Source organism: Harpegnathos saltator, unplaced genomic scaffold, assembly GCF_003227715.2.
Source record: "Harpegnathos saltator strain DR-91 unplaced genomic scaffold, Hsal_v8.6 scaffold265, whole genome shotgun sequence".
Classification (NCBI taxonomy): Eukaryota; Metazoa; Arthropoda; class Insecta; order Hymenoptera; family Formicidae; genus Harpegnathos; species Harpegnathos saltator.
In genome coordinates, this window is record NW_020230056.1 from 605,417 (window position 1) to 630,444 (window position 25,028).

The window sequence follows — 25,028 nt, forward strand, 5'->3', positions numbered from 1 at the left end:
CACGAGCGAGATTTCAAAAGTACGTCCCGATATGCATCGCTATTCATTTATATGTGTCCGAAATATCAGATGAAATTAATTCCGAAAGCAAATCTCGCGCGTCAGGCCGATAAATAAATGTTAAATGCTCTCGCACGGCCGAAGCAACATGGAACTAACGATGCTGCTTGATCGAATTATTACGTGAGTCACGCAACATCTTGCACTCCATGCAAGACAGAAAACCAATATAAAATGAACGTCAGACAGACGGAGGTTGACGGTGGCGTGGAATTAACTTACAAGAATTTGCGGCACGAAAGACGAACAACGTCGTAACTTATTGCGCCCGCGAGGCTCTAAATTAAGACCTTACCTCGGGAAGCGCGCGAGCCCTCGCGTGAAGTTTATTTGTCAATAATGCGGCAAACATACCGCGCCACACACTATTCTCACTCGCTCGACACGGTATATGCAATCCCGGGAAGACATAAAATTACTGATTTAATGACAATAAACTCTCGTGGAACGTGTATGAATAAAAGGAAAATAACTGTAGCGTGTTATGTTTTAGTGCCGAAACTTCGTCGGATCTCTGGCTACATTTCTTTATTAATAGTAACGATACACAGTATGTGTACCATGTTCGATTAAAGTATCTGCCGTCATTATCCGGCTCATTCTTCGAGCCAATAGAATCAACGACGACCCGACGAACCTTCGCAATTCCCAGCAAGTAGTAAATGTCTAATTGTGGTCAGACACTTCCAAAGAATAAGGAAGAGTCGTTGCGTTCTTAATAATATTTTAGCTTACGTTACTCTGGGTCGTTTAATGGTAGGCTTTAACTTATTTGATATATTATATTATATGATAATATATATAATAAATATATATAGTAACGCGCAAGATAGATTGAAATTTGTTATATTAAAGAAAGATGAGTAAAATGTCTCTTAGTTTTTGTTTTTAGAAGAATTCTAAGAAAAAATGAAGGTCGTGAAATATCAATTCTGATAAATAAAACATCTAGAAGATATAGCGAGTTAGAACTGTCCAGGAGAGAGAAAGGAACTTTGGAATTGAAATTAAATCTAAGGGACTCCAATGATATATCTGCAGTTACAATACATATTAATTATTACTTCTATACTAAATCACCTTAAATTCGGTAATATACTTAAACAATTGCATATTAAGCTGATATGACGCGTATAATAAAATGACGTATCGCATCCATCAGAAATCTGAAATTTGCAGGAATAAAGCAGAAATGATTTTAATATGTTACATAAATAATAAATGACCGTTTATGATCAGACGTTGTCAAAATATGAAGAGGAGTCATTACGTTTCTGTTATGAAATATTTCAACTTTGCGGAAATAAAGAAAAAATTATTATAATGGCTACTTAAGTAGAAAATATCCAATCGTGGTCAGACGTTGACAAAGCATGAAGAAACATCGCACCGCCTAGCATCAGAAAGCTAAAATTTGTGGAAATAAAGCAGAAATGATTGCAATATGCTACATAAGTAATAAATGACCGTCTAAGATCAGACGTTGGCAAAGTATGAAGAGGAGAGTCATTACGTTTCTATTATGATATTTCAATTTTGCGGAAATAAAGAAAAAAATAATTGTAATGAGCTACTTAAGTAGAAGATACTCAATCGTGGTCAGACATTGACAAAGCATGAAGAAACGTTGCACCGCCAAGCATCAGAAATCTAAAATTTGTAGAGATGAAGAAGCAATTATACACAGTAGGCTTTTCAAGTAATAAATGCTCGAGCGCAGCCAGACGTCGTCAGTGCATAAGGAAGGATCGTTACGTTGCCGAGCAAACTGAAAATTTGCGGAACACGGAACAGAGAGTTTCACTGGTACGAGACACTCGTCCGTGCCCTAAATACTCAAAACCTGCTGTGTCCCTCTGGAAGCTGGCGAGAGCCATTACTTTCCAATTTTACGTCGCTTCAATGTGCAAAACAGCGTCTTACGATGCTGACAAGTAGGACGGCGTGGTTGTGAGAAAAATGGCTGCCTTAGGAGAAGAGAGGCGACAACAAAAAGATCACATGGTGTGTGTAGGTTGCCTTGCGACACTGCGAAATATCTGAAATTCTCGCCGGAAGTTTTATCAAGTTTTCGACCTGGGGAACTGGGTTTGCACGAGGGGGCGGCAGAGCGGCCGAGTGATGTGATCGAGGTTGAGAAGAGTCGCTGCGCGCGCGCACGAGAGAGAGAGAGAGAGAATGCGGTTCCTTCGTAGCTTCCTCTCGAACGCATCGGTCCGCCACGCCTTCGTTAAGCCTGTATCAGACTACGGATTGCGATTGAGTATTGGATTGAAATTTAACCAATCACAGCTAAGTTTACTATATTTGAAATTATTTTCTTTTTCCGATTGGTCAAATTTCAATCCAATCTCAATCCCAATCCATAGTTTGATACAGGCTTTACGCGCTAAGGCCGTCGCGATGAATTATCGTCCACCCTAAAATCTCCTATCGCCAGAAGGTCACGTCTCGCTATATCTCCGATAATTTCGCGAAGTTACAAGATATTACGTCATCATAACCAGCTTATGCCGCTGCGTTCGCGATAAGAGAGGACGCGCAGGGACTACGTAAACGAGAGTTTGCATCGATTAGTGTGAAAAGTTGAACCTTTCTGTTCCTTTCCTCGTGATACCGTCGTGTTTAAGAAAACTCAGGAGGCACACCTGATATCTCTCTGTACGTTTGCCCCGGCACCGCCATTATCGTCACTAATGTCGCTCGCGAGCGAAAACGATGCAGAGCAATAAACAATCGCATACTCGCGTTAAACGACATTCCGAAGCTGCTGTCTAACGTTCTTAGCCTTATCTTGACTATAATCAACAAAGGGCCAGGTGTCTTTGACGCGCTCGCAGTTGCTGTCGCCGAGATACTAGCAAAATACGGCTCATTATCCAGACATTACTAGCTTCGGCTGCGCGATATTAAAGGGCCATTAAGCGGCGCGCGGCTACGGCGGATCGAGGAAAGAGGAGAGAAAGAGCGAAAGATAGTTAGATAGATGGAAAGAGAAAGAGAGAGAGACAGAGAAGGAGAAAGAGAAAATGAAGCAAAGAGGACGATGCGCAACGACGAGGACAGGAGCTACGAAAATGGAAGACACAGAGGTCGAAAGCTTTATCAGGACTTTCGTAGCGCTTACATGCCGAGCCCCGTAAGCTCCAAAATTAAACGGAAATTACTTTAAGCTAATAGGTCAGTATCGTTCAAGCGGCAGACGCGATGCGAGAGCGTGGTGCGGCGGAGGAAGGGGAGGGCTGGAAGTTGTGATTTTCCATTTTCGGGTATCCGACGCACGGTGGCGCGGCGCACGAAACGGACGGCCGGTCGGTGGGTCGATGAAGATCCCGCTCGCGTGAAGAAACGTGGATCTTCCGACCGCTCGGAGATTCGCGCGACGGCCGCACGATTACGCTTTCGATGTTTGTAAATTGTTTCGCCCGGTGCGCGGCGTTTGTTCCGCTCTCGGAGGTTTCGCGGAGACGTATCGCACGAGCTGCGTGAAATGACACGCTGCGCCTTGAGCACCTCACTCCCCCCCCATCCACCCGCCCCTCGACGGGTGGAATTTTTCGCAGTGCAAGTGGGACGTTCGATCATCGATGAAAGGTGACCTTTCGAGTGCGCTGCGGATGCGCGTTGCTTTGGAACGATGGCAGCCGATGGCAAGTCCAATGGGAGGAAACGTGTTTTCGATTAATTCCCAGAAATTAAGTTGTCTCATTGGAGCACGTTGGCTGCGCTCCAAATTGCATCGGGAAAAAAGGTGTTCGGATCGTTTTAAAGCCGTGTGTACAAACGGACAACGGACGGAGAAGTTGTCCGCTATTTTTTTGCGCACATTTCGGGACACGTCCGCCCCGTCCAGTGGGGGGAATTTGCCTCCGGTTGGGAGAATTTACGCGGCCTTCGTAATCAATACGAATTAAACATGAAGGATATAACGAGCGTTGCCGGTCTCTCGGCGAAATAACGATTAATCGTCGGAAGTTATGCACATCGTATATTCATGTTATTTTAGATATTAGATAAATCGGAAAGTTCCGTCCGTTTAGCGACAAGTAGCTATAGCTAGAACTGTCGTTAACCTGTAATGCTTAAACGAAGCTTAATAGTTTGTTTTGACATCTGTCAATAACATTCAGTACATAAAAGTATACGTTTGCATGAATAACATTGTTTTTCATTGCATCGAAAATGTCGAAATTTGAGCCAAATAAGCGTCATTTGCGCGAAGTGTTAATCTTTTGCTTCAATTGGAAGAAAACTGCAGCTGAAGCTCATCGAATGCTTGTAGAAGTTTATAATGATAATGCTCCTTCCGATAAAATATGCAGAGAATGGTTTCGACGCTTTAAAATTGGTGATTTTGATGTAGAGGACAAAGAGCGTTCTGGACGGCCAAGAGTATTCGAAGACGAAGAATTGCAGGCATTGGTGGGCGAAGACCCATGTCAAACGCAAAAGCAACTTGCAGAAACATTAAATCGTGCTCAATCTGTCATTTCTGATCGTTTGAAAGCCTTAGGAAAGTTTTACAAGAAAGGAAAATGGTCCCATATGAATTGAAGCCAAGAAACATTGAAAGGCGAAAAACCACCTGCGAAATTCTGCTTGCTAGGCAACAAAAAAAGGGGTTTTTACATCGTATCATCACTGGGGATGAAAAATGGATTTATTTTGACAAACGTGGAAAAACTATTTGCGATCCCGGCCAACCCTCAACATCGACGCCAAAACGGAATATCCAGCGGAAAGAAGGCAATGCTCTGTATTTGGTGGGATCAGAAGGGTATGCTGTACCATGAGCTGTTGAAAAGTGGTCAAACAGTCACAGGGGATCTCTACAGAGAACAAATGATCCGTTTGATTGCACCAAAGCATTGCACGAAAAATTGGACGAGAATATGAAACGAGACAGCATAAAGTGATTTTGCTTCATCACAACGCTCGGCCTCACGTCACAAAATCTGTCAAGGAAACGTTAGAAGCACTTCGCTGGGAAGTGTTACCCCATGCGGCTTATTCACCAGACTGTGCCCCTTCCGACTACCACTTGTTTCGGTCGATGGCACACGCACTTGCTGAGGAATGCTTCAATTCTTATGAAAATGTCGAAAAATGGGTCTCTGACTGGATAGCCTCCAAAGATGAGTCATTCTTTCGCCGTGGAATTCGCTTGCTGACCGAAAGATGGGAAAAATCGCTAACGATGGACAATACTTTGACTGATGTACTTTTTCATTTTGTTTCTTAAATCAAGCCATATGTTTTGCAAGAAAACGGACGGAACTTTCCGATTGACCTAATATTGTATATTAGCAATCGTAATAAACGAGACATCTTCATTCGCCTCAGCCCATTGCTTTCGAGATTTCGAAGTATTATTTCTTTCGTCGATTGAGTTGCGGATCAAGTATCTAGTCGTCAGCGATTATTTACTTGTAAGATGTTTCTCACTCCAAGAATCAAAGATCGTCAGTTCCGAGTAAATTTTCATGACCACCAAAAGGGGCTTAAAATATCCGAAGGTATTGGAGAAGGAGGATATTATATCGGCTTTTTTTAGCTATTTAATACAAATATCTGAATACAATAAGTATTAAAGCTTACAATTATTTCAATGTTGCGAAGGAGGAAGAGATTGATTGGATCAACGTGATATTGAACGACCTAAATGCATTCCGGTCGAAGGCAACAGAATTTCTGGCTCGTACGAATATAAGAAGCAGAAATCCTGTTTTCTTCCACCATCATTCCTTCTGATTTGACACCAGATTTACCGACAGGATTTTATTAAACACCGACGTGCGTTAAATCACGCGAAGCTAAAAAGCTTTCCTCTTATCTTATTTGGTCCTTAGCACTTACCAGTCACTAATCTTTACTGCTTATTATACTTGCTGGTCTATAATCTTCTTTAGTCGATGGTTCGCCCAACGAAATTGGGCGTGCGCGAGATAAACGTGGAAATTTCACAACTGGTAGAAGTTACGTCGTCGGAGGACAAGTATCGCCAGGGGGACACATCTATGACGGCGGTTTACATTTGAACTGGGTCGCGAACGTTCCGCACGGAATCGAACTCTTCGTCTCGATACATTACTTCCGGCTTGCCGCGAAGTTTTAAGCCCCCATCGTTCGATTTGTCGATACGTCGGCGAGGCTATACTACCTCTTAACGCGCGGTTGATCCCTCATACAATATATATCCAGCAGCGTTGCCTCGAAGATGGAAAACATCAAAATCACGACTCGCGCATCAACTCCGCCCGTTCGTTTTTTTGTCGTGTTTGAATTTATCGCGATTACTGTCCGGACGCTCCGCGACACATGGACCGGAAAATTCCGGCATTTTTCAGCCGCGCGATATTGATTACATCAAATCAATTAGCGCAAGAAAAATGACACTGGCACCGATCCCATCCCCCGCGCGTCTCTCCCGAGACGATGTTTTTACAACGCGAAAAAATATTTTAAACATCACTTTTCGGACCTTTTCGGATCATCTTTATATTTATCTTTTTTTATTTTTTTTTTATTTTTTTACGTCATTCGAGATGGGAGCGAGATCGCTCTCAAATTAACCATGTTTTATTATTAAACCCGTGACGTTAAGGCTACGCGAGTGCACGTCCTGACGTCATCACGGGCCGACGACGTCATCGCGCGGCGGCGGGATTACAGCGGCAAACACGATGAAAGATCGCGTATATCACCGCGATCGAACCTGTTATTCTACGTGAGCCAACAAAGTGTCACGAAAATAGATGTGCGATGTATGAATATCGAGGGCTCGATAAACTCATGATTATGGAGAACCTTCGGAGGCCCTGTGGGCTCCCCTTCGCGCCCGTTATCCCGTCAAATAGTCGAGCTAAATTTATACGCGCCCCATCGCGGCTACGTTCACCTAAGTGCTCGCCCTAAAAGCCATAACTCGTTTTCCGTCCGTAGTGTCTCTCGCAGCCGACGGACGAGTGCGTCTCTCGCCGGTTCCCGGGCTCGCGAAGCGAAGGAACTCGGTTAAAGGCGACCTTCGATCATTCTCGCGAAGGAGGGAAGGCACGCGGCTAAGAGAAAGAAAGGAGAGAAGAGAACTCGTGTTTGCCGTCTTCCGTACTTCGTTCAGCCGGCGAGATCCTCCTCGATTCGAGACTGATTCCGCTGTTATACACGGAACACCATTCACTTGGACGACGCGGCGCATTTGTTATTTCCCGCTCGCGGATCCGCGATTTTTCCGCCGTCAATGAGCGGCAGTGTTCCGCGCGAGAGTAACGCGCGGCGGATCGAATCATTCGAGGAGCGAGGAAGTCGTGTTTTCTTGTTAAACGTATGGCGGCCCTGCGAGAGCGAACGGTCTCTCCCTTGGCTTGGCGGGTGGCAACGAGTATAATTCATTCGGCGCTTAAGAGGAAGCCAACGATGGAAATGACTGGTGATATTTTGTTGTAAACGTGCAAATCGCGTATAACGATACAGCCTCTCGAGTTCTCTTCTCGTCGCGTGATGTTTCGCATTCACGGACGGAGATATTTGTACCTCGAGAGTAAAGCTCACTTCGGTGCTCGCGACTGTAATTGCATGGCGAAATAATTGATACGTCCGGTTCGGGCAGTTTGGTATTTCGCTCCCGAAACGGAACATAACTGTGAAATATTATTATTATTATTATTATTATTATTATTATTATTATTATGAGCTACGTGTATTCGGCAAATGAAATTGGACTCACAACTACAACTACGTGACCCGCACGGCGTGGACGAATCACCTGAAGTTAGTCCAGCATGGACTACGTGTTAAAAATAATAATAATAATTGCTTTATAGAAAGCGTTAGAGTCAGATGTTTACTCTCCGGGGTTATGAACCCTATAGAGATTATAGTATTTTCTTATATCATTTAGTGTCTTAGTACCATGAATTATGGCTCTGCCATTACTGCTATGTATGTTACTGTTATGCAGTAAAGAAACATATGCAGCCGCATTGGCCATATAATGAAAACCATATAACGCTTCTGCTCTAAAACATATGCAGTGATTGCATACAGCATATACAGTAATGTAAACAACGTGAGACACTCGCAAATATATTTTGTAATGATTATACGACTGCTAACTAATGGCTATTTACAGGGCAACACTATGACTACCGCAATCGTACATATCAACTTTGCCCCATAATAACCTGACAGAAAATAATTCTCAATGAGACACGCTATATAAGCAATAAGATTCTTACGCCCGAAAAAAGTATTCTATTTGTAAAGTGACTTTTTCCACAGTCTCATATTCTAAACGAAGCCTTTTACGGAAAACGGATTCCTCTTCGATAAAACGATTAAAGTGAACCATTTATCTAAAATTTATTAGATATTATTCTAACCGTTTTCCTTTTATTTCAAAAGGATTTTCTTTTATATCCGGTCCCTTTGAGGTACAAACGATTTGAAGAGAGGTACAAATGGGTACGAACGGTTCTCTTTCGAATGGCGTTGGTCGTTTTGCGATATCTCAAAAACTGGCGAAAGTACCTCTTAGGTGATTTTTGAAAATTCTGTACTTCCGGTTCCTTTGAGGTACAAATGACTTGAAGGGAGATACAAACGGGTACAAACGATTCTCTTTCGGATGGCGTTGGCTGTTTTCGGATATCTTGTACTTGTTTGCTATTTTTCCCCCTTCTCCGATCTTTTTATTCTTTGAGGTAACGAAACGAAACAAAAAGTAGTACAAACAGGTACAAACAAAGTACTATCGAATCGTATTGAGAATTTTTTTCTTTTTGATTAAGTTGTTTGCCAGGTTCACATCGGTCTACTATTAAGGATATGTAGATATCACCGCAACGTATCTGTTTAGCATTACGAAGATCTAGCCGCCTAACATAACGACCACTCATACACATATTGCCTTAATTTTATTTAAGTTAAGATTTAGTTTATTCTGCGCCGCCCAATTGTTCACCGCTGACACGTCCTCCGATACATCCGACAGCGCCCGAGTCAAATCCGAGGGATAACATAATGCATATAAATTTGTAGGTCATCCACATATAACATATGTTTGCAGTGCACAAGAGCCGAGAGTAAATCATTTGTACAAATCGAAAATAGAAACGGACCCAGTACACTACTCTGCGAAACACACCGGCAACCGCTGATCACCCTTCATCCGATACAACGACAGTTTGATAACGTTCACTTAAATAAAATCGAACCACCCCAAAACTGATGACGACATACCAAGCAACTGCAATTTTGCAATGAGCAAGGAATAATCAACCATGTCAAACGCTCTACTAAAATCGAAGAACACAAGCAGCGTAACTTTTCGCTCATCACATGCATGACAGATGTCGGAAATTTTTAATAATGCTGTCTGGGTACTATTTCCCTCTCGAAAATCAGACTGAAAAGGCTCGAGAGAATTTTGCGACGTTGAAGACACTCGTAGTTGTTTACGAACTATTATAATTTTTCTAAGACCTTAGATAAGCAGTATTGCGATAGGACGAAAATCGGCAGGAAATGGATTTTGTATTTTTACGAAAGATATGATAAATGATCTCTCCCATTGTAATGGGAAAGTGGAATAAGTTAGTGAGTAATTAAAGAAATTTATTATTAAGGGCAAGATCATAAAGCTTGATATATTTAAATGAGATTTAGTCATATCCCATCATATTCGAAGAGAGCGCCGCTGTACATTGTAGAACATCATCAGGCAGCACGTACTGAGAATAGGAGGAATGATCAAGTGACTCAAAAATATTAAAGTAGAATATTGAACTTTGAATCCTGAATTTTAGGCTAGGCACAATAGCCGTCATATAATTGTAGATTAGGTCATTCTAAACAAAAAAAAGGTTAGGTTATTCTGAACAAAAAAAGTCCTTTACCATTATGCAAATTTTCAAGTTACCAGTTAAAAGAGCCTCTAGATGTGGTCATTTTCAATCATTAATAACTTAATGACTATTGTGATTTTTGCAAAATGATTGAACTTGACTTTTCTTTTCGGTTTGATCTGATTAATCTCCCCAATTTTCCTTTTCCAAAAGACCCCGGACACCCTAGTAGAATATTATATCTCGCGCGCGAACGTAAACGACTCATTCGATAAATCTTTCCCAAAGCTTCGCTGGCTGCTTTATTACACCTAGATGAATAATAATTAATTCGATTTCTACGTTTTCTGAAATAGATTGTATCTCTTCATAGATTGTATGTAAGCGTGTTCTAAAAAATAATGTGTGCAGGCTATTTCTGACTCTAATTTGCTGCAAAATATCAGACATTATACAAGGCGCAGACTTCCTTCGCACTTTTACCCTACGCAGGGGTGCACGCCCATAAACGGTATCTAATAGACTCTGACAGAAAAATAACACCATACTGTTTATCCATAGCGGTCAAAAGTATCCCAGTCAATGCATTATCTATTCAAGATCTCCATAAAGGGCTTCGACGTTAACCTTCGCCAAGGCGCGATATTCAAACGAAGCATTAATACGCTTGGCCATTCTGATGATTCGATAAAGATTAAGTCGTGCTCAGACAGAAACGACACCGACAGTATCTGATCTAAATCCATGACCTCATCGTGATAACCGACGGCATAAATATCGAGTCAAAATATCCGAAATCAGCGTATGATGTGTGGCACTGTACTGTATAGTCAAGTGGCCTAACCGCGTAAAGAGACCCCTCAAATGAACAGAATCAAACATGTTGACACGTAGATTTGTGCTAAAATCACTCACAATGACAGCTTTGTTGTAATCAACTGCAATGAAAGAGAAAGCATTCTCAAACTCATCGAGATATCCTATGTTTGAAGATTGCTACATAACGTCCACCAAAGAAAGAGAGAGAGAGAGAGAGCCTATAAACGTAGCGTCTGAAACGTCTAATCAAAAAATTAATGTCGAGATTAAAAGAATCAATTTCGATGTTAATGTAATACAATATTCATTTAAATAAATTTTGAAAATAAAAAAATAGAAATTAACGCATTTCTAATTAAGTTAGTAGTTAAAAATTAACGCGACCTTTTCTTGAACGATCCAAATATATTCCGATTGAAGGAAACTAGATTTCTGGTTCTCACGAATCAAATTCGCTTCTGAGAGCCAGAAATTCTGTTTTCTTCGACCAATCTTTCTTCTTCGTGTCAACGGAATATCAACGTAAACCTACACTGGAATATATGCAATTCATTCGTCGCTCGAGAGAAAGCCAACGCGAAAATGACGGGTAATGTTTTGTCGTAAACATGCAAATCGTGTATAATAACAGAACCGGGTCCCTCGAGTTTTCTTCTCATTGCGCAATGTTTCGCATTTACGGATGAATGCGTGTGTACACTAAGAGGAAAGCATTTGGTACTCGTGATTGTACATTGTATTATACGTTTTATAATTAATAAATTAATTATAAATGTGCGCACAAAATTTTCATCGCGTGAAGCAATGCAATTCTAGACTCTTCGCATCATCGATTATCCATCATATATCCAAACATTCCTGAAGTAGCACGTATCATTCGACATTCATCTTCTATTCTGTGTAAAGGTTTTTGTTCGCTGTTAATCAGAATCGAGTGAACAAGTGTTTTCAAATGGCCTCGCAGATAAAAGAATCGAGTGAATTTAATAATTAAAATAAATATTATTATTTGAATTATATTAATCTTTGAATTATAACATTGCAGGCACTATATCTATCGGAATATAAGTACATGTGGCCAATCTACCATTTTTAAACATCCTGTATATACTTATGTTTAGCAAATTTTGATCGGAGAACGGTACAAAAACAAGATAACTTTAAAATTAATGTTATCGCTTTGTCTAAGTAGCATTCCGAGAATAATAGGACTACTTAATCAAGTTTAAACTGAAAATCTAAACCGAAACTTAAACCTAACTGCAATCGTGTGTGTGTGTGTGTACTTAAAATTACATTCACAAACTAATTTTTATAATAAAAGTTACTATATTACGGTTAATATTAATTTTATATATATATTGCTCTGCTACTATTTAAATATTTAATTCACCCTCGCGCGCGCGCACGCGTATAATAATTCACAATTTCACATGTGCTTGCCCCGAAAATTAAACCTCAATAAACGCTTCTTTCTCTCTCTCTCTCTCTCTCTCTCTCTCTCTCTCTCTCTCTCTCCCTCTCTCTCTCTCTCTCTGTCTGTCTTCTTCTCTCTCTTTTCTTCCGTTAAAATAACAGTAGAAAGATATCCTTGATTTCGAAAGAGGTCATAATTCATAGTGAGATTCTTTCAGAATGTATCGGGTGAATATCGCGGAGAAATTACGACTTGCCTTGGAAAATCGGACAAGAGGAAGGAGAGGATAAGTCGCGTGGTCGACGTTCGATCAGCAGGCGAAGGGAGACGTCTATGCGATGACGCTCAAATTTTGCCGAACATCGGCCGGCGCTTTCCCATCGCGGGCGACCGACCGGCCGTCGCGTTCGCGTTCGCGTTCGTGTATTCCGTTCGCGATCGCCGGAAGATTAATGGCCGTCACTGATCCCGACATCGGCCGTGTGCCGCTGCTGTGCCACGTACCGCCGTCGATCTCCCTCGCCGCGGAGATTACGCCGGTACGGACTCGTGCGACCAGCACTTCGCGACTCGAAGCGCCTCGTAAAACGCAAATCGCCCCGACGGGATTCGAGGGGTTCTGCGGGTCGCGTTGAGATCAAACTCGCGAACGGCGGCTTTACCGACGGAAGAGGCACTCGTCGGTCGCGCGGTGGCGAGGACGCCGTGACGAGGACGAAAGGAGGAGCGTAATTTGTGTTTATTTCGGAAAAGTTTCTCCGGATGCGCCACTCCGCCGTCTTCTTCTCCTCCTACGGCTCTTCCGCTTCCTGCTGCTTCGTCCTTCGCTTCTTCTGCTACTCGACGTCAATCGGAACAAACGAGTGGCTGTGGAGCCGGCACTCTCGAGAACAAGGCCGACGCGAAGCACCATAAGCATCATAAAGGAATTATAAGAACCGCGAGGAGAGACAACGACATTATGCGGCGAACATCTGCGCGGAGACGGCTGCTCCTCCTTTGTCTCCGCTTCCGCCGTGGCTGGAGACGTAGGCGAGGAGGCAAGACGGTATCAACATTCCTCGTAAACGGCGTTAACGTTTACAAAGGGAAACGGCGCTCTGTCGCGCCGCCTACGGCGTGTACGAGAGGTTGGTAAATACGGACGCGCCGCGCAAGCTGCGACAGCGGCGACGTCGCCGGATCCGGGAATATTTCTCGATCGGTCCTCGAGCGGCGAACGAACTCGCGGAAACCGCCGGAATTATATTCGCATTGAATTATTCAGGCCGAAATTCCGAGATCTAACAGGAAAATGTTTTTCCTGAGAATCACTGAGAACAAAGGTTGCGGAATACGCCGCGGGATTTATCGACGAGGAGCGTTGCGATCTTTAGTCACCTGATTAGCAGCAGGGTATCGATGTCAATGCACCGTACGGATCACAAAATTGGCCAGAATACGACGACATCACAAAGTTGGAAAGTGCAACTTGATCGGAAAGCTTGCGGGAGCTACTCGCCAACGTTCGTGCGCTTCACAAAACAAGCAAGGAAAACAAAAGATCCTCGACGCTTCGCTTCACTCGGGAATCCATCGCGAAGGTCACACGCATACCTAATTAGCGATAATTCGTGCTTGCTCGGCTACAAAATTCATTGCTTTTGCTAATCACGCTTACCGTTGCAAGTTACATCTTTCTAGTACTCTTCAGATTTCTTGGAGCGAACTTGCATTGAAAACCGATGAAAAAAGTGGCAATATTTCCGCTCCAAGCGGTAACGAAAAAATACTGCCACTCGAAATCGCATGAATGAATGTCTCGCTCGAGATACGGTCGTGGATAAAAAGGTCGTCCGTAATTTTTCGCGCGAGTTTCAAAACACGCCTGTCTTGCCCAATGAGTGAAATTTACGTGCGAGAAATCTAGAAAGTTACAACTTGGTAACGACGTTATTTCTCTCATTAGTGACGGCAATGCTGACATCGCCATTGTCGTTGTTTGGATAACGATAACGGATATAATCGTACTACTATTACCGCTCTTTGCACATTTATCGTGTAAACAAAATAGACAGAAATGAATTCCAAAAAGAGAGCATGACAAACAGAAGAAACAGAAATTCCTTACTTTTCAAGTAACAATAACGGTAGCGCGTTACTTGTCTACAAGTATATAACAGCGCACAACGGTGTTACCTTTTTTCACTAGGTAACGCGTAACGACGAGCCACTTTATCTAAAGGACATTTTAAAGGATAACACTAGCGTGTTACTTCCCAAGGTAACTTTCTTGAGTCGTGCAACATCATCGACAGAAGCAAGGCGTGGCCTTAGGGTTGCCAGATATTCTCTTCCTTGGGAAGGACTGTCTTTCTTTCTCGCCAAAATTTTCATCTCCTGCCAGAGACGATTTTGTCCTTCTCACATCGGAGTTTTTTTTTTGCTTGTCAGATGCGCTGCTATAGGGACTTATCATAGTCACTATCTAGTAACATTTTTTCATCATAGTTACTATCTAGTAACATTCACTTTCTTCTTGGACGTTCGGGGCGCTTGCTTTTAACAATAATATGTGCAAGTAAAGTATAGAATATGAAGTGTGCAATATATGCAGTTGAAAATTGATGTTCAGAAAGATGACAGACATCATTTCACTTGACGACTTTTCCCTTTTCTTGCTCATCACAATTTTCGACCGTCCTTCCCCAGCAACTTACGAGTCTGGCAGGGTCAGCTGCGAGAAGTCGCGGAACGTGCACGATATGCGCGCGAATAGACGCAGTCCGAATGCAGCGGCAATGAGATTATGCAGCTGCTTAGCAGCCACCCAGCTCCGATAAGGATGATACATAGGACGGTAGGCGTGAAATTGCTATAAATTATAATTTCATGGTTCCTCTGCGCGATTAATTCTCGATAAGCGAGCCAGAGGCGTCAGGATTATCGCGGCCACGCGCGATCGGGAGCAGCCGCTCGGGGAGGAGAGGAGAGTCTTGAGTGCGTCCATCGTGGAAATTTCGAGATCCCGTCGATGGCGTCCGCCATCTTACGCGCGCGTTAATGTCTTCTCGTCATGGAGGCGGTTTCTCGTTTCTTTTTCCTCTCCGCCTTTCTTTCCTCCGGCGTCCTCAGAGAGGGCTCCCCGATGCACCGTTCGACCATTCGTCGGGATTAACAACGTCGAACGCACGGCACAAAGGAAACGGGTCGCGGCAATTCGGTCAAATGTATTTCTTCCCCCTCCTTCCGACCTATTTTTTCGGGGCTATATTTTTGACCTCGAATATCCCCGCGCGGGCATTTTGATGGCTCGCCGCGCGACGCGATACCGGCGGCACGAAATTCCGAAACGTGCGAAATAGCAAACATCGAGCGAGAGAGGAGTCCCAATATATATCGGGATTTTATCAAATATTAATACACTCTGCAGTTTGTGAAAGGCTAATTTGTGAAAACTACTCGTCAATATTCGCGCCCTTTGCGAAGCCTCAATAAAGCCTTAGCGTTTACTCAACTATAAAATCCATTAATCTTTTTAATCGTTTCCATCGTATTTGATTATGTATATATTTTACGATCGTTGATTATTCACTTAATCTTTTATTCTAACATGCTTTTTATGTTCGCATTTATATTAGTTTGATATATTATACATACCTTGATAAGAAATTTATCTCATGGTCCTAATTAGGTTGACCTCGTTTGGTCATCAAGTCTAAATAAGGTAATACTGTCGGGTCCTAATTAAGTAAGTAAGTCGTGTAACTCAATGTGGATGTCAGAACCTTATTAAGTTCTCTTATTGAATCCTTCTCACGTTTTATTTCAGATTAACTGACCGGGCTTCTGCCCAGCCAGAAACATTTGGTTCATATGACGTCGAATCAATATCGGAAACCAATCTCGGTACTCGGATTGATTCAACGTTGAAAGCGTAAATATAGACTTGTACTCGACCGTAATTTTATTATCGTTTCAATGTCAAATTAATTATTCAAGAAACGTCAATATGCGTATATGTTCATAAAGGAAAATTACCTCCAGTTTTCTTACGTCTCACGACCGCTAAAACTGAAGGATTGTCATACAATGAATGTGAATAAATAAATATTGACTAACATAACAACATTAGATACGATGGTTGATACAATATATATTAGTGAACTAGTGTATGTGTGTGTGTGTGTATGTGATTCTATAGTTGCTTTTAGATTTTTAATAAAATATTATAATAGTTAATCTCCAAACAGCGAAATAGCTTAAAACAGATCCAAAGAAATCCAATGTCACGTTAATTTTACAGCTATTTTTATTGACTGTCAAGGGAAAGAGATAATTAACTGTACTTTGTTAAAATCATTTCTGTTGCATTAGGTAATATGGACCCAATCATTATAACCTTACGAAGATTTTCTTTACTCAATAGTCATCAGAATATTATAAGGTCTGACTTAATTAAGATTACCCTCCACTCACCCTACTAGGTCCTTGTCGATACCAGGCGTACCTAATCAAAATTTCTACTCGGGATTATATTATATCATGTTATATTTAAACATGTAATGGCATCAGTTAGAACTTGTAAATTGCGGCCTACTAAATGTCAAAGTTTCGTTGAAGCTTAATGTGCGTCTAACTGGGCCAAAGCTCACTAGTCTTTCGAATCGTTTCCATCATGTCTGGATATAATACGATACGATACGATGTATTATGATATGATATATGTATTAAATTGTCAAAATGATAGATTAGTTGAACAAGCTCTAATGTCCAGTCCAATGTTAAAACTTTATTCAAGCTCACCGCTTGGCACGGTAAGCAGAGTAAAACTTGAATAGTAAGTGAACTTGCCAATCGCTGTTAATAATTTCGACACGATAGACCTGCGTTCTCGATAATTTTCGAATGCGATCGGTTCTCTTACCGTTTAAGTTTTATCGCTCGAGTTCTGGATCGGGAGCGCATGTAGATGAACGTAAGTAACAAAACTTAAACAGCAAGCAAATTCAAACACTGTCGATTATTCTTCTTACGAACCGAGGGCAATCGATTGAATTTGATTAATTTTCTTACTACTTAAAATTTTTTACTGCTTACGGTTTTTTATATATCATTTGCTTAATTCTCTAGTAGATGCACCTTTCTAGTATGTATGTGTGTGTGTGTCAATTCTTTCCGTAAGTATAATTGTAAAATGTTTATATCTATAATGTTTAACATACATGTACTGTTTTCAGGTATATATAAGGTGTTTGGGATCTTTTGGGAACGAAAAATGGTGAAGATTAATCAGATCAAACTGAGAAGAAAAGTCGAGTATCATCTTGCAAAAATCACAATAGTTATTAAGTTATTAATGATTGAAAATGTAGATAGATATGAATATATTGAACTTTGAACCCTGAATCTTAAACCTGTCGCTAAGCATAATAGCTGTCACATAACTAGATTAGGTCATTCTGAACAAAAAAGTCCTTTGCCATTTTGCAAATAAGTACGCAAATTTTCAAGTTATCAATTGTAAAAGCCTCTAGATGTGGTCATTTTTAATTATTAATAACTTAATAACTATTGCGATTTTTATAAAATGGTACTTGACTTTTCTCCTCAGTTTGATCTGATTGACCTTCATAATTTTTCGTTTCTGAAAGATCCCGGACAACTTATATATAATGGAAACAATGTTTTGTAGGTGCAAACTCGCTGCAACTGCCGCGAAAACATTTTTAAAAAGTTTTAAGTACGAAACTGAAATATTTGTCAGGTAACGCACCTATCGGTTAACGCGCGCGCGCACACACATGTATGTATGTGCGATAAGATATTAAAATCCGGTCGTCACGAAGGTAAGAACAACGGACTCGGGCGCTTGACTTACCTCGCCTGGGTAAATTATGAAAGCGCGAATTATCCTATCCAAACACAAATCCCCGCGACGCCCAACAATTGTGCTCCGACATGACGACGCGGGAGTACTTTCCGGAATGGCGATTGCGCGATCCCGCTGAGGATTAGGATCAGATTTATCCGCCCTTCGTTTTGTAATCCCTCAATGCGGGAACGCTCGGGATAATAAACGCGACGGAGACTCTCTCTCACGGTGGCGCACCTTGTATATTTATGACGCTGTGTGCCGCTTTAGTGCTGCGCCACTACCATGAATAGAAATCTCCGCGACCCTCTAATGTCACTATGTCCGGATTACAGCTTCGACGGGACGGGACAGTTGTGCGCACCAGAGAGAGAGAGAGAGAGAGAGAGAGAGAGAGAGAGAGAGAGAGAGAGAGAGAGAGAGAGAGAGAGAGAGAGGGAAAAAGAGAGAGAGAGAGAGAGAGAGAGAGAGAAGAAGAGAGAGAGAGAGAGAGAGAGAGAGAGAGAGAGAGAGAGAGAGAGAGAGAGAGAGAGAGAGAGAGAGAGAGAGAGAGAGAGAGAGGGAAAAAAAGAGAGAGAGAGGGAGAGAGGAAGTGCAGCGACTCCATATTCATCGCTCTATTAGACATGTGCCTGTACAAAAACGTCCATTACGTGATTGCATCATTCTCATGAGGAGGGCAGAATAGTTGCTTTAATTCACAACAGGAAATTCGATGATCATGGTTTATTTCTTTCTACGTGACGTGATCGTTGGTCGTTCGACCTTGGGATGAGTTTCCGTCGTGAAAAATCGGTCAAATTTATACGCGAGGACTTCAGCTCTGAGGCTGAATCGCAACCTGATATCTTTATCGAGTTAAGTCGTCAGTAATTTCTGCTACTTTTTTCTCACCAGGAACGTCTTTTGCTAGAATAATCTCGCCCGCGCCATCGCCAATTTACGGGTCTCTCCCCCCCTCTCTCTCTTTCTTTCTCTCTCTCTCTCTCTCTCTCTCTCTCTCTTTCTCTCTCTCTTTCGAGCTCTCCGCGCGAACGCGGTGAACGCTTTGATCTGTAAATTGTAGCCGCTGAAATCTCGGCTTGCTATCTGCCAACTTCTTTTCGAGGGAAGTTCCCGGTCTTCCGTCACGCCCGAGAAAATTTTCCTACTTGACATTTCACTGTCCGAGCAAGCTCTCTCCGTCGGTGGCTTTTGAACCCGGGGCGTGATTGAACGACATAATTGCGTCGCGACTGTCGACGGTACGTCCTCCTGTCTTTGCGAGATTCGCGCGTGCACGAGCGAGCGGGCGAGCGAACGCGAGCGCGACGAGCCGGTGTAATGCTTGACAAAAATCACTTGACGAGGGAGATTACGCTGTTAATGCGGAATTGGGTCGGCCGGATACCGGACATGCAGTGGGGAACGTCCTTTCGCTAAATCCTAATTTCATCGCTATAATCCGCAGCGCAAAACGCCCGATATATCGATATGCACGTTACCGTGCGCGTATAATCGCCCGGCACGAGACAAATCGACCGGCAGGCTATACGAGGCTACATGCGCGTTCATCTAAAAATTGAGTTCATTTCGAAACAGTTCCGATATCATCGCGGAATTTCTCTCCCTTTGCATTCGCGCACAAAAGCACCCGAGCGGGAGAAAGAGAGAAAAAGAGACGGACACCAGACTCGAATTTTTATTAAAAGCGGAAAAGGGATAAATGGCCGATAAGAGCCACGCAGGTTGACGGTTAATTAAATATCGCGGGAGGGATAATAATATCGACGAAATATCGTATATACGCCGAGACATTTTCTCAGTCTTAGCGTACGTGAAACGATACTTTCGCCTCCTGCGAGCATCGAACCGAGGGAATGTCCTCCCAATTAGTAATCGAGTATCTTCATCGTGAGAATAAATTGATAAATTTAAAAATACGTGTTAAACTAAGTATACAAGATTGATTTTGTCGGAAAGCCGAAGTACTCGGAGCTTCAAGTGTGTTGTATATTTTGTAATCTGGGAAGATTTTTATTTACAATATTTTTTGTCACGAATGGCCGTAGCTCTGTTTGATGACACGACAGGCTTCAAAAAATAAATTTCTGAGATGTTGACAATTAATTCTGTTCGAACTGTTACCTGCAGCAATGCGCTTGTATTACAGGTGTATGCAAAAGTTTTAGTCTGTTTTCCAGCTCTCCAATGTAATTATTTTAAATTGAGATATTCTCCCGCCGTTTTGTGTTTTTGTAAGGTTGGTATTGAACTTTCTAAGAGGCTATTTATTATAATTCATCGATGCACTCAACCTTAAAAATAACAATTAATTAAAAATACAATGAGCGACGAAAATATTATATTCGACTCTGCATCCGGTATAAATTCCAGCAAAGAAAAATATTGCTAAAGCATGCGAATCCATTTGCTCTGTTCTTGAGGAAAATATTGTGTCCTTCAATACGTGCAAATATTGATTTCGTCGGTTTAAAAACGGTGATTTTAACGTGAGTGATCGTCCACGCTTTGAAACGCCGTGAAAGCTCGACAATTTGGGCCGACAATTTGAAAGCGTGTTGAATGAAAACTCGTCCCAAACAAGTAAAACTTGCAGAACAGAACTCGATAGAATGGTAAATTAACGTTTAAGGATAGATATGAAACAGCGTATGAATGCTAAAGAACGTAAAATCTTTTTTAATTGTGAGGAGACTCGGATGCAGAAATAAAGCAAAAGAAATCGCCGTCTTCGAAATCGGAAAGATAGCGCAAACCGTTAGTAGGCCTGCCATCATCCAAGTTACAAAGGTTAATCAATATTAAATGTTGCGCGTCAACAACTAAAGGTTACGCTGATTAGATTTTCATATGGCCTTGGAAGAGAGATAGATAGAATCACTGGATGTATATAGCTTCAGATTACATACAAATTTTGTTAAACATATAAATTTTGTTAAACATACAAATTTTGTTAAATATATTTTTGACACTGTCGTGGTGTTAGATCTTGCAATTGATCTCCAAACTAAAAATAATATGTTGAAGTTGCAATTATTGTCGCCTAATTATTTCCCGTCGCAGCTTTCAAAATTTATATAAATATATGTGGTTTAAAAATAGATAAATATACCGAGAAAATCGACAGAATTTCGCGCACCACTTAAATTTCGTTTCGAAAGCTACTCGAACGTAACGTAAAGAAGTGAAGAACTTTAAGCACACACATGTTACTACTTTTACACAAATAAATTAATCTCTAGTCTCGTTCATACCTTATGTAATACACTGCAATGTCATTAGTTCTTATCATCTTGCAGTATCGGAAAATATCAACTCGATAACAAGACGTAGTTATCGAATACAGCGCAATTCAAAAGTGCTTACCTACAGCGCAGTGACTATAGCTCTATGTAATTATCTCTATCTTTAAAAAATTGAATCTCTTCCAAGTTTCTATTGTTACATATGAATGAATTTGATATACGATGTTCTTTATTTTTGCTCTAAGAACAATTTAAACATTTTCGAAAGTAATAGAGTAACAGAGAAATAGAGAGTAATAGAGAAGAGGTGGGAGTTTCAAACATTTTTCAATTTTGTAAAATCTGAATATACAGTTGCAAAGAGTATGAAATACACTACAACTTTCATACAAGTCATTTTTGCATATGGCTCATACTTAAAAAAATATGTGATAAAAGTGAAAATATTTCTTTCTTCGAAAGATGATTTCACCCCCTCAGACTGGAATTCTGCATGAACAAAAAATAGTTTTGCATTACGGATGAAATACTTTACTTCTATACAAAGTTCCAGAATTTTTTGAATTTCCGAATTTTCCATGTTCCCTTGTAAAACATTTGCATACATCTAATAAGTACGATGTTCCAGTGATTGCAAGTACTTTTAATCCCCCCTCCCGAAAAATTTGATATAAACGACAATACATAGAATTTAGAACAAAAATATATGTATATTTAGGATAAATATGAATCGGTATAGCTGACTGAACAAAAGACAGGAGTGCAATTGTCACAAATCGGGCCGCTCACCTTGCCGAACAGTGAGGGAAACGGCTAATAGTAGCGGAGATGAACAGTTGCAATTAATTAATTCTCACGAGAGAATAATAATGTCGACACGTTTCCAGTCTCCACGTGGAGTAATAACTTCGTCTCCTGCCGACGTTAAACCAACCCTACATCCCGATTATATCAATTCTAAAACCCCCACCCCGCCTGGACCAAGAGAAAATCGATCATGATGCTTCCGTCTGCCGTGTTGCGAGAAGATGTCCTTACCGATTGAACATCTGGAGAATTTTCACGCGAGTCCTTCAGTCTTTATTACGAGCATGGGTCGCAATTTTACATCTCTCGCGAGTGTCCGCGAGTCGAAAAAGACGACTCTGGCGTAAGAAGCTTTCGTCGGTTCTCAGAATTTCCCGCCCAACCAACACATTTACAACGACGACACACGTGTCGTCCTTGATAAGCCCGTTATTTAACCCGCGATAACCCGAGTATTCAGCGATCGCCTGTCAACCGCTTGCGAAATTCAACCTTCGTTCTCCGTCGTCTCGCTCAGCTTACGCGCGGGACGGCTGAAGATTTAATTAGCCGCGATCTAGCGTGTCCGGTCGCGCGCTAATTTCATTAGTGCATGGATATCCGGCGGAATAATGTCGCTCGTTAACGAGGAAACGGAGGCGCCGATAGGTGATGGCACGACGACGGCGTTCGCCGCCGGGAGAATCGCGGCGATTTCGCTCTTGAATGATCCTCCTTAACGAGCCGGCGTGTTCCTCGCGAAAATCTCGCGTAGCCGTTGGACCGTGTGACCGCGTCGAGAGTCCTCGCTCATTTTCCACTTCGAAACCTTCCGGCGGAATCGTGCGCTCGCGGGGAGGGGGGGCGAGGACACGCACGCGGCACCAGCGTGTCCGTCTATTCGGTCGCGTTAATTAATTAAACAAAACGCGTCGTTAATTAACGGAGGCTTCTCGGACAGGATCGGGGAGGAGAAAAGGGCGGGGCGGCTGCGGTTCTTGCGAGATATCCTTACGTTCGCGCGATAATTAACGATCCCCAGCGGATCCCGCTGCAATCGTGCGTGCAACGTGCTCGCGGCAGGAGAGAGGAAAAAGACAAGAGAAATAGAAGAAAACACCTTCGAACTCGGTCGTACGCTCGCGCTCGCGTCGGTCGGTGCGGTCAAGGTGCGGTGATTTCCGACGAGCGAAACGCGCGCGCGGCATGTATAATCGCGGCTAATTAGACACTCGTCGGCCGCTGATACTCGATTGAGCGAACTTGCGCGCTCGCGCGAGATGATACTTCTTTCCGCTGAATCTCTGTCACTGGTCGACTCGCGAGCACGACGGACAGCGCAAGCTCGCTGAGAAAGGCGATTTCCCCCACGAATTATGTCACACCTGTCCAGCCGGAAAGCTGTCCGACTGCGCGAGTTACCGCGAGAACTCCACGTTGGAACACGATCGGCCCGAAATCGACGCGGGCTTTTCCGCGGGCTGGCGGAAATGAAGATGCGTGCGGAATAACATCGCGCTGCTTCGGCAAGCGCAGCCAGCGCGCTGACGGACGTCACGCAGCTTCGGGGCTCAAGCTCGACTTACCCTGCCGAACTCCGCGAACGCGAGCATCACGCATGGATTCTACGCCAGCGCGCTTTTCTCTCGCGCGACGAATCAAACCGCTGTTACGGCGCGTCCTCGTCATACGTGTCGCCGGTATCGCTTGAAAATTCCTCGCGCGGGTATCTCCACCCACGATCTCGTCGCGTTTTCTCCTATAACTCGCGACTCCACCTCTCTTCCCTTGGAGCGGTCGAAAGGCAGGGGGTTGATTTAACTCTGACATAACACACTCACCGATGCAGACGACGAGCGCCACGGCGAGAATCGGCGGGAAAGCCCTCGACGACGAAAGCATGCTGCGGCCCGGGACGTCTGGTCGTGCGAAGAGACGCTCGAAACGCGACAGAATGCAGGTGTGTGCGTGTACCCACGACGGGGAAGAGTCACTCGGCCACTTTGCAGCGTCTTCTACGCGGGACCCAGACTGAGAGAGGTTGATGGAGCCACCCGGAAGGGGCGGGACTGAGGCGCGACGGCCCGCGGAAAAACGGGAAACGGAAGAAAAAGGCACTGCGTGCACCGCCGAGTGCCGCTTCCCTCCGGACGATTCGCTCGATCCTCTCTTGATCCCCTGTCAATCACTGGTAACCCCGGAGATACCTGGTCCACTCTTTCGATTAACACCGAGGACCGAGGATCAATCTCGATCTCTCACTGAAACGGATCTGGACCGCGCGCGGCGAGAGAGGGAGAGGAAACGAGAGAAATACAGGGAGAGAGGAAGAGAGGAAGAGAGAGAGAGAGAGAGAGAGAGAGAGAGAGAGAGAGAGAGAGAGAGAGAGAGAGAGAGAGAGAAAGAGAGAGAGCGCGAACGAAGACAGAGAACAGCCCCCTCCTCCTCGAAAATATTTCTCGTTCAAGTCCTCCTCTCGAAAACAATCGACGCGGCACCGGCACACGGTTGGTCTTTCTGTTTTTCTTTCCTCTCCGCTTTTCTTCGCGCTTTCTTCTCTTCCCGTACGGAGCCCTCTCTCGCGTGATTAATCGACGACGACGGGGGTGTCACGGGTGGTACCCGACTCTGTAGAAGAGCTGGGAGGGGGCAGCTTTTACAAGAAGGCGCGTCCTACTACGTACGTCTGTTGCGGCGCCGACGTCGGACTGACTTTCTCCACGTTACTCTACTACTCTGCAGCAGTGGCGACGCGCCGCGCCGCGCCGCGACGCGACGCGACGCGCCGTGCCGCGCCGCGCCGCGCCGCTCCGCGCCGAGCCGTGCCGTGCCGCGTCGTCGCGCGAGTACATCCCGTCACGTGTGCGCCTGTGGGCGTGCTCCGATGCAGGACACCGTCGCAGGGTCGCTGAGAGTGTGTGCGTGTGTGTGCGCGCGCGCGCGCGAGAGAGACGTCGCAGCCCTTCGAATTTCGACGTGCCCGCGCCCTCGCGCCTCGCGAC

The 25,028-nt window shown here is 43.3% G+C and overlaps 1 protein-coding gene across 1 annotated transcript in view; it reads right to left on the reverse strand.

The window, feature by feature from the left end:
- Positions 1 to 24,808, reverse strand: part of LOC109504008 (lymphocyte antigen 6C2) — a 173,241-nt gene extending 148,433 nt beyond the window's left edge. Inside the window, exons 1-2 of the mRNA XM_025299335.1 lie at positions 24,711 to 24,808; positions 23,868 to 24,233 (exon numbers count right to left, since the gene is read on the reverse strand). Coding sequence (XP_025155120.1) covers positions 23,868 to 23,928 — 61 coding nt within the window. The 5' untranslated portion in view covers positions 23,929 to 24,233; positions 24,711 to 24,808. The remainder of the gene's footprint in view (positions 1 to 23,867; positions 24,234 to 24,710) is intronic.
- Positions 24,809 to 25,028: the final 220 nt, after the last annotated feature.